The 14,392-nt window shown below is 41.5% G+C and overlaps 1 protein-coding gene across 1 annotated transcript in view; it reads right to left on the bottom strand.

The window, feature by feature from the left end:
* The window catches only part of PRTG (protogenin), an 87,005-nt gene extending 72,932 nt beyond the window's left edge, over positions 1-14,073 (bottom strand). Inside the window, exons 1-2 of the mRNA XM_084532577.1 lie at positions 13,985-14,073; positions 12,866-13,168 (exon numbers count right to left, since the gene is read on the bottom strand). Of these exons, the coding sequence (XP_084388703.1) occupies positions 12,866-13,168; positions 13,985-14,051 (370 nt within the window). The 5' untranslated portion in view covers positions 14,052-14,073. The remainder of the gene's footprint in view (positions 1-12,865; positions 13,169-13,984) is intronic.
* Positions 14,074-14,392: the final 319 nt, after the last annotated feature.

The following is a 14,392-nucleotide window of genomic DNA, read 5'->3' as shown; positions in this document are numbered from 1 at the left end:
CCATGTTACCAATCAGATGAGCACCACAGACTGAACAAGAGACATGGCATTTACTGCATCCTAATCCCTACACTTCCAAAATTTCAAAACTAGTATCAGCCACCTTTTGTTTAAAGCATGATTGATTCTTCTGTTTTGGATAGATTGAACTTCTTTATATTCCATTGCAGTTTCTTTTTTAATAGCTTCATGATCACGTTGTCAGTGGAATTTCATATCCAGTATCCACCTAAAATCCCATAGGCTACCACTAATGAAGGACATTAAAGTAAACATCAACATTACAAATGCTTTTCTTAACACAGAACATAGGTTTTGAATGCATTTTATTCTCTCGGTAGGATCTACCTCCAGTATCACCTCCGGTGCAGAAAGTATAATATGTCTTTGACTCAGCTCTAAAAGTAAAGAAGCACTGTTTCTAAACGGAAGTCCAATGAAATTCTTCATGAGAAATGCTTATCATATTCTTAAAACGAAATATTCTCAATATAACCTATGACCTTAAACAAAGCCTAGTATAATACCATGTATCTTATAATGATACCTATTAGCAAATTAGGTATCTTGCCTTGTGTGCAGAGAAATAGTTTCCTGCAGTTCATTTATGATACATAAGGATAGATTTTTTTAGCGTGCATATTTTTATTATTTATTTTACATAAAGTCATGAAATCACAATCATTCTATGCAGGTGCTATGGATGAACATATAAAGCACTGTGTGGATTTCAGGGATTCACCATCTGAAAGCTTTTATTCTTCCACAGTGAAGGAAAGTTATGACCTTTGACATGTGGCTATGGTGCCAAAGAAACTGCTCATAAATGTGTGTCAGTAAAGAAGCAGAAATCAATAAATTCATTTAATCCAGTGAACTATTATGTAGTGGGACACAATATATTTTAAAGAGCCAACTGCTCTACTCTTTCTCTCAAAAGATGAACATCTTACCTAACAGATTTTGGGATGTTCAATTTTTGGATGGTTTTACAATCTGAACCTTGTCTTTAACCCATTAATAAGCATTTTAGTCTGATATGCCACAAATTGTTAGCACATTCATTCCTGCTCTGAAAGATCCCAGATACAACTGGATCCAGGTAGCACAACAGGAACACTAGCAGGTGGGCAGATATCCTATTAACAACCTCTACCATTGCTGGAGATAGCTATCCACAGGAATCAAACACAGGCAGGTGTTAAAAGCACATATTTTTCACACCAGGTGCTCAAGAGCAGAACGAATAAGATATCATTCCAAACACTGTAATTTCAAAAGACCAAATGAATCACTACCCTACAACATATATTGTGAAGCTTTTCAACAAAGCATTTGGTCATCTACCATATGTTTTATGTGAATCAGCAATAAGCAATATCATGTGAAGGTGATGACCATTAAAAACAAGTACTAAATGCCATGTGCTGGGAATGTCACAAACTCCAATCAGTATTACCAAAAATTCCATGCACTGCACACCGTATCAATGCTTACCTCTTCTAGTGTTTATCATAGCCAAGAACCCCAAATACTAGAAAATAATTATTGCTAGAAATAAGGTTCACAGCCTTAAAACAAGGAGAAAAAAAAGTTTACCAGCTGGAAGGAACAACAAAAATCATGTTTCAAAAATGAAAAACAAACAAAAATCCTTGCACCATATCCACTTCTTAAATAAACAAAACATTAATTTTGAGAACACATAGAGTGATTCACCAGACTACAGACTTAGATGTACTGGTTGCATGAGCCACAGTGCACAGAGCACTGCAGATTTGTATTACGCCACATATGCTGTATACAGCTCAGTCGTGATAAAATTGAGCTGCCCTCATGGCACGGACTGGCTGAACTAATAAAAGCAGTATCCAGTTTCAACCTCTACAGAAGATCAATGATAAATCTGCTTGTAAACTGTGGGTCACAGGGCTGTTTGCATAAAGGAGCACTAAAAGGAAGATGGGAAAAAAAAAAGATTGTCATGTGCTCATTTACACTTTTGGGGGACGGTGAAGGGGAAGGAAGTTTCACCCTTGTAATTTGGGACACACCACATGCAAAGTTTCTCTTTCCTCAGGCAAAATGACAGAGTCGTGCCAGAACTCCTGGAGAATATTTCCAGTTAACATCAATTTGCCGGATGTCACAGACAAGTTTAATGAACAAAATGATAAATGTCTGTCAATGGCTTCATAAAGTCAATGAATTCTGGTTACAAAGAGCATACATAATGCACAGCTCTGCCTGAGGCACATGTTAGAGTTATTAGAGGTTTACTAGAATCTCAGTGTAGACAGTGACATGGTAATTTAACAATTTACACTAGTTAATCTGCTGATAAATTACCCAAACAATTATTAATATGTTCAAGATTGTACTAGCAAGAGAAAGCAAGAAATTATTTAGAACTCTTCTGCGTGTTCAAAGACGTTGAGTCTCATTTTAAAGTTTCCTTGAAAACATGATGGCTTATTTGATAACTTCCAGTTGTAACAAAACGTGGAACAAAAACCAATACCAGGTAACACTGTCCCCTTGTTATTGTCTATTGTAAAGGCTATCAAAACAGCTTTTTCTTAATCATACTTATTATCTGATTTTGAAATGACAGCCAGACCACTTGAGACAAGATATTACGCTTCTGTCCAATCATTTTTACCTCATCTAAATTTGGGGTCAAAATTGACCTTTAAGTATCTTATGACACTTCCCTCCTTTGCCACAGCTGTGAAAATAAGCTCCATTGGAAAACAGTACCTCCTTCCAGCCACCAGACAGGAATAAGGAGGAGGAGGGGATTAGCAGAAGCAGTTTTGCAAGTCCAAAGCAAAAACATAGCATATTAAAAAAAAAAAAAAAAAAAAAATACATGCAGCAAAAACTGCCTATGACACATGAGAATTAGAAAAGGGTGGGAACACTGGACACAAATGCAGAGAAAAATGTGAATATTAGAACAATCAACAAACAAATGAAAAGCTTTTGTATTCAATGCTTCTCCTGTCCAAGTTATGTTAAGGTGTGCAGAAGTGAGTGCATCACAATACAGCTTAAAAAAACAACAAGCCAGTCTGTGACAGGCGGATAGATGGCCTTGGTGATGTTGGTGTAAGAAAAGGCGACTGATCATCGCTACTTCACGTGAGAAATTAATACTGCAGAGGTTGAGGGGATACAAAAGAACAGATTCTTTTTCCAGTCCTATTCTCTTGTGTTTTTTTCTCTTTAACCTGACATGGCTCAAATGGGAGTTATACATGTATCTATATAAATAACTCAAAACCCTCACCTAGAAAATTCAGAAAGATATTTAGTGTAATGTAAGACTTGAGAAGTAAGCCGTAGATATCTACCAGGGTCTCTCCAGATTAACTGTTACACATGTCATAAAATTACAGATCAATTAAGAATCCAGCATTTTTTCTTCTATAATTCTATTAATTTATGATACCATAAGGACAGGTGGGTTTTGCACAAGAAATTCTGACCTAATGAAATGAGAACAGACAATGTAATCAATCAATATGAACAGTAATCATATCTAAAGATGCTTAAACAAACAAACAAAAAAATCAGTCTGAAGTTAAAGAGTTGCTGCTGTTCACAAAATCTCCTCCAGCTTCTAACATGCAGGCATCAGTGGATCCAAGATACAAATCACAAGCTGCAAAGACTTAGTTTAACTGCCCCTAGCTATGTATTAAAAGAACACCAGAAGACATGTTTAATGCCTGTAGTAACTTTTGTGAGTCCCTTCCCACTGGTCGACTTGGTGATAATTTCTTTCAAAACTGACTCTCACATTCAAATAACTTCAGAATGGAACAACAGCTAATTTCCATTACACATACTTCTAGGATAAAGGAAAACATTGCTATTTTCAAATTCAAAATCACAATTTTAGCATGTTCTGAGACTAGTGGACTAGGTAACATCTACTTAAGCACAGGCTTGGCAAAGACATTCCCCGTCTAAATACTGATTTGATGAATTGCAGGGTTTTGAGACAAAACCCATCCTACCACCAGGCCCATTATATTGATTCTAGGTAGAAAGTTTTCTTCTGAAGATTTTACAGATGAGAAGGTATATCAAGACCCTCTCCTCCAGTTAGATTTGTGCTTTTCACAACAGAATTCATTCATAATTCACAAACAATGGAAATCTTATTTCTTGCTGTCCAAGAGAACTTCACAGGGGCTCTAATGGTAGTCACTTGGCAAAGGCTGGAGACATAATTTGCTCAGTAGTATTCTACTACTGAAAAAAAATGATAAAATAGAAGTCAAAGTAGAACTGTAAGGTCTTGAGAGGAAAAGTGATGATCATTACTTTCTATGCTTTCTATGGAAATGACTGCTGAGTTCTTTTGGTTTTGTTTTTTTACTACTGATCTGACTGAGCAGATGGCTCACCTGTATTGTCTTCTGCAGCAACATCCCTTAAAAATGGCCATACCTCAGCGTCTCCTGAGGTATCTAAACACAGGGTTTCCACACTTGCAGATTACTAATCATTTTTTGCACTTTTTTTTCAAAAAAGAGTACCTTCGTCTCTACCACCTGGTCTTTGGATTTTCAATTTTCCAGTGTTCTGTTTGGTTGGTTTGGCTTTGTGTGGGGGGGTTTTGTTTGTTTGTTTTCTTTTTCATTGTGTATAGAAGCAATTCCTTCATTTATGCTATACAAGGTCAAATTACATGACCTGGTTGTTTCCTGTACACGCTCATGAGTTTTTAGATAGTCAAGGACAGGTTTCCAAAAGGAGTGGGGCTGGGACCGAGTGCATCACGCATTCTGTGAGCCTCACCAGCCTCCATGCCCATGACTGCCAGAAACTCCACTTAATGAGGTTCCTACTCATTTTCTATTTCTGTAATGAACATTCTTGTCCGTTTTCAATTTTGCTAGGACATCTCTATCAGTGCATCACTCATTCCACTTGTTTCATATTCCAGAAGTCTTGTCTTTCCTCAAAGCATTTTCTATGTGCAGAAACAACTTTTTAAGATCATTTTCAAATAACTTATGGGAATATATGTATATTGTTACATTAGTCAGAATAAATTAGTTTATACACATGTAAACCCAAGAACCAAGTCTACAAAAGACTAAACTCCACTCCTGGCCAACTTTCTCCCCCCCCAGTACTTAAGACACTCATTCCTAGCAGCCCTTCCAGAGATGGTGAAGTAGTATCCTGGTACTTTGCAACTTTTGCCTCAAAGTAATGATTAAATTCTAGTAACAGCTTTAGCTATAAAACTTGTCAGCATCTTTTATAACATGTTGGTTTTCAGTATTTCATTTCTCATGTTGCATTCTACTGCTCTGACACGTAGTGAACAAGAAGATCCTCACAAGTTGCTATCGCAGTTGCTACAGTGAAACATCCAAGCTAGAAGAGAACATCACTTCCTCAACAACTACTGAAAAACGTACTGATTTTTCCTATCAGCCAAACTCGGGCATCCCCTGACTCTAGCAGGATGTTAAGAGCTGGTAGTATAACAGTGGCACAGAAAGACTCAGACACCCTGAAATTTCTACCCTCTAAAACACAAAGACTGTACATTGTCATTCTGGGGGGGTTGATAAGGAGAAGAAACTAAGTGAACTTCACAAGCATATGGCAGACCTACGTGCACCTGGGAGTAGGGGGGACTGATACCTAGATGCTATTCCCCTGCGTTACAGATGCACTGATGTGTCAGAAACCTCCTTCCAGAAGCCCAACAGAGACAGGCAATTGAGAAGCAGGGCCTTGAGATGATAATTGTATTATCCAGATGCCACTTTGGTTTGTTGTTTTTTTTTTGCCTTCATGAATGTTCACATTGTTAACAACAGAACAAAACTTTTCCTCCCTCGAGAAGATAAAATCCTATTTCATTAAAATAAGTAAATAAATAAATAACTGCTGAAATTTAGGAAGCATCAAGATAAAAAAAAAAAAAAAAAAAAAAGGCAGCAAAGAAAATCTGTCTAGTACTACTTATTTACATTTTCCTCTAAAATATAAAGAAGGCCATCTCCCTCCAAATCTTTACATACAGAAAAAGCAACACAGAAGAGAAGGTTATGATTTCATCACTTAAGTCACAGTTAAATCCTCCGCACTCTATTGGTTTCATACCCATCTCCTTCCCATGTCTGATGCTTATCTCCATCCAGTAGCAATTTTATCCATACAAACAAAAAAATGTTTTCAATACAGATGCAGGTCTTTGAACACTACCCACAATGGATTTCTTAGTGCCCAGCACAGACCTTCTAGTTTGATTTTTTCTCCTCTAACTCAATTGCCAAGACAATCAACTTAAAAATGTAGATGTTGCTTAAAATTCTGCTGCTTAAAAGCAATGTAGAGGTTGACCCTGGTAACTAATGTTGACCATACAACGCACACTTGCTCAACAAAATGGGAAGGTTTGACGTTGTTGATTACTTTTTCACTTAGGTGGTGATTACTAGTTATAAAGACTGGAAGTAATCAATCCCAATTTAACAGCTGGGCCTATTGATGGGACAAAAAAAAAAAAAAAGAAAAACTAAACAAAAGATTATGTACACAGTTTTGGATATGAGATGTAGAAAAATACAAAACGTTGAGCAAAACACCCAAAAATGAAACACAAATATGTCAATCGATGGACAAATCTGTAGGAAAGTTCTTAGTAACTTAGAAATTCTTCCTCCAAGACTCTCTTTTGTCATGTCTTAAGTTGTCCTGCACACCATCAATAGCCACAGCTGTTAAATTGTGAAGACGTGACAACAAGTCTCCAGGCAAACAACTGCTCAGAGTGAGATCCTTTTCTTTAGGATAATCAGAGCTGGCTGACAAAAGGGGGCCTTACTGAATGCCCTTTCAACAATGTCTACACCAAGAAATGCAGAGAGGGAGGGAGAAGAAAGGCAGGGGTGGGGGGAAGCACCACACTGCAAGAACAGAACAGCATCCTTTGCTGCCCTGCAAGAAGAGAAATCTCAACAGTTTAGTACGTGCTTCACATGGAGAATTTGCATCAGGTAAGAACACCTCTAGTCGTGGCTCTGAACAACTTGCAGCACGGCACCACGTTTCCCTTTGACATTTCTCACACAGGTGAGGGTTTTATTAGCTACAGAACCCACTGCCAGTCAGACTGAGCTTCCCTTTAAAAAAAAGAAGCTGGTAAAAACTTTATATGTTATAAAGATAAGGTGATAAAAAACAGTAAAAACCATCATAACTTTGGCCTCACTATTTTGGAAGAACAGCAAGCACATAAAATGCCTCAGGTTGACATTATGCTTGACAAATGTGAAACTGAGACGTTGAGGAAACCTGTGAAAAGCTCTCTTCTCTACTGACATGGTAACGCAAACACTGTTCATAGGTGCTAAGTAGAGTTTCTTATACTTGTCCTGGAAAGTATGTAAAAGCCCCTTCCTTAGCCTGTGGAAGACCTGTTACACGTGCAGACCAGTTTCTGCTGAAAGAAGAAGGAATGCCCTAGTGCAAAAGAATAAAAAAAAAAAAAAAAAAAAAAAAAAAAGGTAACAATTTGTTATGTCTTGACAATTTCTTCTGTAAATATGTTGCAGAAGCCCAGGTCAAAAAATGTCTGGGGGAGTTCTTGAAGAAATTTCTAAAAAAGAAAGAGTTAAGAAGGATAAATTTCTCTCTCTCTTTTTTTTTTTTTTTTTTTTTTTTATTTCTTCAGTGTATCTGAATTAAAGTACAAAAATACTACAGCTCTTCTTCACTGTTATCAGCTAGCATTCCCAATTGAACAGCTGGGCCTATTGATGGGACAAAAAAAAAAAAAAAGAAAAAAAAAAACTAAAACATTAAACAAAGAAAAACTAAACATTAAAAATCTTCCTCCTGCCTTAAATACTGGAATGGAAATACACTGCAGATCAGCCACATTCACTCAGCTTAGGAAGCAGTTCTCTTCCCAGGGCACTCAAATCAAAGCAATAGCAATAAGGCAGCACTTGTAAAAACCTAAAACAAGCGCTTCCTCAAATTGTCTGTAACCACACTAGTCCTACAGCATTAAGACCTTGCTATCTCTTTTAATACAAGACTATTGTCTACAGCAGCCATTTGCCACTTCATTCCATCTCAGTCAGAAAACACTTCTGCCCTTCTGCTCCCCACCCCCATCTCAGAACTTGTTTCTCCCTTCATCACTATTTAACATAATTAAACATACCTTTGAGATCTATAAACATTTGGAGGATACCTGAGATGACAGATTCCACACTGAAAGAAAAGCATTAGACCACAGCTATTGACCTCCTCATTTAAGGCAAGGCACTAAAATTAATTTTTAAAAAAGTAATAGCAGAAGGGCAACGTTTCTGCATCTGTACACATTCCAAAAAGGCCACACTTGAAGAACATTTATTTTTGTGGCAATCTAAGCTTTGGTAGCATTTCTCCACCAAGATTTTCACCTTCACAACACTCCTCTCAGTTACACCAGTACAATCAGTGCAAGGGGCTCCATAACAAAACTCATCAGGGAACTCATTTGGGTTAAAAAACATCTTTTGTTTTAATTCTATTATTTTAACCCTGATCAGTTCCCTGTTCAGTTAGCCACACGTGTAGCTGTGCCCACAGGAAGTAGGGCACAATGCAAAAGTGGGAACAAGCAGCTGGAACAAGCATGGTTTAGTACTAAGAAAGCGTGATTGCCATAGCAGAGGATAATGCACAGCTGGATGCACTCTTAAGTAATCAAATATTTGAAAGTAGAGCAAAAGATGTAGGATATAAAAACAAAAACATTACCAGTTCCCTGCCACATGGACTAGGCCCAGCAGTTCTCAAACTGTAACGAAAGCGAACAGCTTCCTTAAGGAGCATGTTCCAAGAAATCCTCTGCTCGAATAACCTTTCATTCTGGTGTAATGCAGAAACCTGTTCACGAAGAATGGGCTTAATGTTTCTTGTAATTCGCACGTAAGACATTCAGCCAAGTTACAAGAGGAGAAAGGGTTCTCTAGGGATACTTCTACCAGCTGTATATATCCCTTCCATCCATTTAAGACTTCAATTTCCACTTTTTGTGAAAAGGAAATAAACAGTGAGCATCCTATCCAATCACTACTCAAAGCCTGTGTTACTAACTTCAGAACAGGATTGCCCTTTCTCCGTTTTTTCTTAGCATTACCTTACTGCAAGTCTAGCTGTATTTATGGACAGAGTCTTAGTCAACTGTGGTTAAACTTTTATTCACCATTTAAATTGCAGAAATACAAAAATCTCACTTTATTTATTTTTAGCTGATTATTCAAATTGTACCAGAAGTGCTTGGACTTCCTCCACGTTGTACATGACTTTTATATTCTGTTTAGAGAGATCTCTCCTAGTAGCAGTGGCAGCAATAAGGGGAATTTTGTGTAAGTCGTTTACTCTTCACTATTAGCATTTTACCCCTACATGGTGCCTCACAAAGACCCGCACAGGAACCTCCCTCTCTCCCCCCTACATCAACTAGCCAGCTTTGGATGCAACTATAAGCATGTACCGATACGAATATTTAGTTTTACCTAAGCAATACCTCAGCTCCACAGCTTCCTTTAAAAAAGTGGGGGGATCTTACAAAAAAAAAAAAAAAAAAAAAAAAGCCCTAAATTAGTCAAATTCTTTTGTGCATGGATGAACAACAGGAAAGCAAAGCCTTGGGGCCTCTGGGGAGGAACCCTGTCCCTGCAGACCTACTCTGATGTGCTCGGGAGATAAGGCTCCATAGTGACACTTAAGGAAAGGCCTGCTCACATTTGAATTTCTGCATTCCTCAAGAACAATTCATGGCAATCACTAACTTTGCAGAGGAGCTACATGAAAGCTTTGGCCAATGAATGAGGGTCATCTGCTCTTTATCACAAGGGTAAACCTCATCCTGGCCAGTTTCTAACCTTTTAACCCTGTGAATTCTTAATTTGCACATGAATAATGGAATTCTTGCCAAGAGTGCAACCTTCAGCTTCCAGTTCCTAACTTTAGAAACCAAGACCTGATCTCCTTGTGTGTTCAAATCTTAAACTCTTGGACAGATTAAAGTTTTTGGTTTCCAAATGCAACACTAAACATTACAATTCTGAAGCAAAAGATAAGCTTACCAGCAAAATCTCTGATCGGGCAGAGTAAAAGAACATCCTTGCACCCTGCTGCTACCAGAGACCTAAGAGAGCATTTGCTTTTTTCCTCCCAAGAAAGAATGCCCATTTAATGCCTATTCTCCACCTGTTTAATATGTATAGTTCTTTCTGTAGCCTGACCACAAGGTAATTTGCTTTTGCAGCAACCACAACTGATTCTAAACAAAACTTACAAGCCTAAAAAAAACCCCACAACTTCAAATTTCATTTCCTTTAAACCTCTGCAAGTCATGACAGCCAGTAGAGCCACTGGAAAATGAGATAGAAAAGCAATTTTGCATGTGTTTTCTGGACGTCAGTGATACAAGTGGTAATGACACCAAATATTGCCTTTTTTGTAGCTTTACAGTAAAGATATGACATTCTGAAACTCAGCAGATTGGAATACGACAAAAAGGAATAAACTGCTGCATGGAATAATTTCACGTCTGGTCACTAGTTAACCACTTAATCTCTAAGTCAACATCACCTACTGTGACCATTACAGATCCGCTATCTCTTCTAGTTTTCTCCAACAGCCATAAGAAACCTTTTTAAGCATTCAAAGAAGAAAAAGAAACCTTTTGTCATAGTCTTACGGGAAGGAGAAAAAAAAAAAAAAAGGTAAAAAGGCTGCAAAACAAGAGTATCATTCACAACACACAATCTATTTGCTTGTGTGTCTTCCCTGGTGGTAAGATTTCATTATTTAAAAACAAACCAAAGTGAAACCATCTTTCTGGTGAAATGACGTGTATGTGAGAAACAAACATTTACGGCAGTTCAATCCTGTCTGAAGAAAAAAAAACACAACAAGATCATACCAATGTATTACTATGCTCTACTACTACAGTGCTCCATACCATTCCAGAAGTTCTCTCACATGAGGAACACAGAGCTCATCCTGCAATGTCTCATATTTAATATTGCCCTAATTTTTCCCTCAGTCCTATACCCAGAATCCATCATCTACTGCTTTGCTTTATGTTTATAACAAATGAGATTCCTATCCTCTTAAGAAAGGCTTTCTTCAGTTTGTTTATTAATGGTGCTGACACTCTGAAACCTAACGTTGTGAATGTAAATGTCAACAATATTAATACTTCATTTTTCATCATTTAGTCAAAAGTATCCAAGAACTACCAAGGCTCTAATCCTTAAAGTGAGTAAGATGCCATGATACAAAGTAATAAATAGCCAGTTTTCAGAAACTGAGAGTTCACAGCCTCTTGCAGCATGTGAAAACTCGTAACTTTCCTGGAGCCACCTGCTTCCACCAGGCTGGTCTTCAACTGCTGAAGCTCCAGATCACTGAACAAGGTATTTCACACCTTCCTGAGATACGTTATGGACAGCTTTTATATTCAGTTCAGAAGCACGCGGGGGGGGAAAGAAAAAAAAAAAAAAAGTTTAACATTCAGACTTTTTTAATGCCTGTTAATGTACTAACTGAATAAACTAATTAATTTCAGATTCAATTTGATAAAACTTGCAATTCACAGCCAAAGCCTAGTTTCCACAGAGGTATCAGTGCCACAGTTTACTGCAACTTGCCACGAAGAACAGGGTTGAAGAGGTCAAAGGGAGCCTTTTCCTATTAGATTAAGTTCATCAGTTAAGTCCTATTAGAGAGGGAACATGAGAGGACTACACAAACTGTGTACTCTGTGTTATACTCTCTTTGAAATGACCCCAGCCTACTGGCAAAACTCTGCACTGTCCTGGAAGAAGGCATGGCATTCAGTTCCCAACGCACATCTCTTGCTCAATACATTTAAAGATGCTAGGAAAACCAAGGGCAACACACGCTTGGGGTCAGACCATTAAAGCTATAAAGGCACTTACACGCAACAATTTCCCTCACCGCTCAGGCAGCAGCAGGGCCTGGAGTGCCCTACAAGTGTGACTCCCCCAGTGGCACTGTGTAACAGGTCCTTATGGCAGGTTCCAGAACCCTAAAGCAGTGGCATGAGGTAACAGGTCCTTATGGCAGGTTCCAGAACCCTGAAGCAGTTCCAAAAGGGACAGTACCCATCCGCCTGGCTGAGGGTAGACAGCAGAACAGCAAGGACTTGGTAATTTAGGGACATGGTTTAATGGTGGGCTTGGCAGTACTAGGCTAAAGGTTGGACCAGATGATCTTAGAGGTCTTTTCTAACCTAAATGATTCTCTGATTTAATCTTCATGATGGCCCTGAAAACCTTTCCCCTCTCCTCTCCCAAAGACAGCCATCTCTATTATTATTGTACTCTGCCCCAAGATATCCCCAACACTACTCATCACAACACCAGGCTATTGAACAAGAAAAAAAAAAAAAAAAAAAGATTTGTAGATAACCCTTGCAAAGTTTCAAGAACAGGACTTTTGAAATGAGACCCAGAAGGTTGGTAGCAGCATGGCTCTGCATCATCTGCAACCACTCTACCAGCACAGCTTGCTCTGGTGAGCGAACCACATACGGCACCACCGATCACGAGGGCTCACAGGTGGCTCTGCCACTCCGGCCACATCACAGACTTGAACGGAGGCATGACAAGATTTGTTCATAATGTTTACACATACAAAAAGAAACAAGTGTTTTGCAGAATTGCCTCGCTATTTGCTTTTGTGATTTGTCTTTTCATGCGCACAAACATCAGAACAATAGGTTGTTTTGTGCTGGTCAGGAGCTGTTGCCACAGACTTGGGAGCAGGTTAACAAACAAGAGCTGGAACTTACTTGCTAGAGTAAGGTGACTTTTTTGACTGAGAATGGCTCCATGCTTGTTCAGAGCTAAGCACTGGTAAAATCCTTCATCTGACAGCTCTCCTTTCTTTCCTTCCACCTCACTGATGTATAAAGAGCCATTGGATAAAGTGTAGATCCTTTCATTTTCAGATACTTTGACTCCATTTTTCAGCCACGTAATAGTTATAGGAGCTTCACCACGGGCCTGGCAGTCTAAAACCACCGGATCCTTCCTTGAGACCGTAACATCTTGAGGCTCCTTCACAAAAAACAGTTCACTAAAGCACCACACTCCTAAGGGAGAGAAAAAGATTTTGACTGTAAGTATGGCCGTGCTTGTTACCCAGAGCACTTGTGAGCAATCCCACACACACGAGGCAGACCCGTTACTGCTATTAAAGGCTCCGAGACCTCCCAGCCCTTCCAGCTGCACCCCGGCCCGCTCCGGGAAAGCTGCACCACTGCCTTCCAGCCGAGTAAAGTCGTCGGGGTCCAGGCTGCTCAGCCTCTTGCCTCCCGGCTTCCAGACGCATCCCGGTGTGGGATGTGTGTGGGAACGGGTGCCTCCAGCACAGCCCCGGCTCGGCAGCGGGGTGCTGCAGGCAGCGGGGTGCTGGGGTCCCCGCCGTGCCCCCACGCAGGTGCCAACTCCTGTCCGCCGGCGGAGCTTCGCCAGCACCCGCCGGGCTCCCGAGCCGCTCGCTAATTTTACAAGCCTGTCACAGGAGCTGGGGCGTCGTAAAGGGCTAATTTTACAAGAAAGCGTTAAGGAAACCCCTCACTCCGGCGAGCGGAGCCTACCCTTTACCCCCCCGCTCCTCCCGTCCTGTCCCCGCTGCCCGGGCGCCCCTCACAGCGCCCCTCACAGCGCCCAGCCCTCGGGGGCGCCGGGCCGGTTAACGGCACCCAAGGGCCGGTTAACGGCGCCCAGGGGCCGGTGCCCAGCGGCCCGCTCCCGCCCCCTGCCGGCGGGGCTGCCCGCACCCCCCCGCTGCCCGCCCGCCCCGTCGCGGGGCGAACAAAGCGCGGAGCCGCGCGGCCGCCGGTGCCGGCTCGGTGCAGCCACGTGCGGCGGCGGCACGGACCCGGCCCGGCCCGGCCCGCACTCACCTGGCAGCGGCAGCAGCAGCGCCCGGAGCAGCGCCCGCAGCAGCGGCGGGCGGCGGAGCGGCGCCATTTAGCGGGACGCGGCTTGCGTGCCCCGCCGGCCGCCGCCAGAGAGCCCGGTCAGCGGGCGAGGGGAGGAGACAGGGGGCGGACAAGGAGCGGCCCCGGCGAGCCCGTCCCGGCCCTACCCTCCGCATCCCGTCTCCATTGGCCTTCGGGGAGGCGAGGGGCGAGGGGCAGGGCCGGGGCCGGCCGGGGGAGGGCCGCGGCTGGACGGGGCGGGCCGCGGCGGACAATGCCCCCGGGCCGGGCGGGGGCAGGAGCCGGAGCCGGAGCCGGAGCCGGCCCCGCACGCGAGGGGCGCCCGGCGCCATCCGGGCCGACCCCCGGAGCTGCCCCGCCGGGACCCGA

Source organism: Aythya ferina (assembly GCF_964211825.1).
Source record: "Aythya ferina genome assembly, chromosome: 11".
Classification (NCBI taxonomy): Eukaryota; Metazoa; Chordata; class Aves; order Anseriformes; family Anatidae; genus Aythya; species Aythya ferina.
The sequence above is the reverse complement of the archived record's forward strand: the minus strand, read 5'-3'. Positions and strand labels throughout refer to the sequence as shown.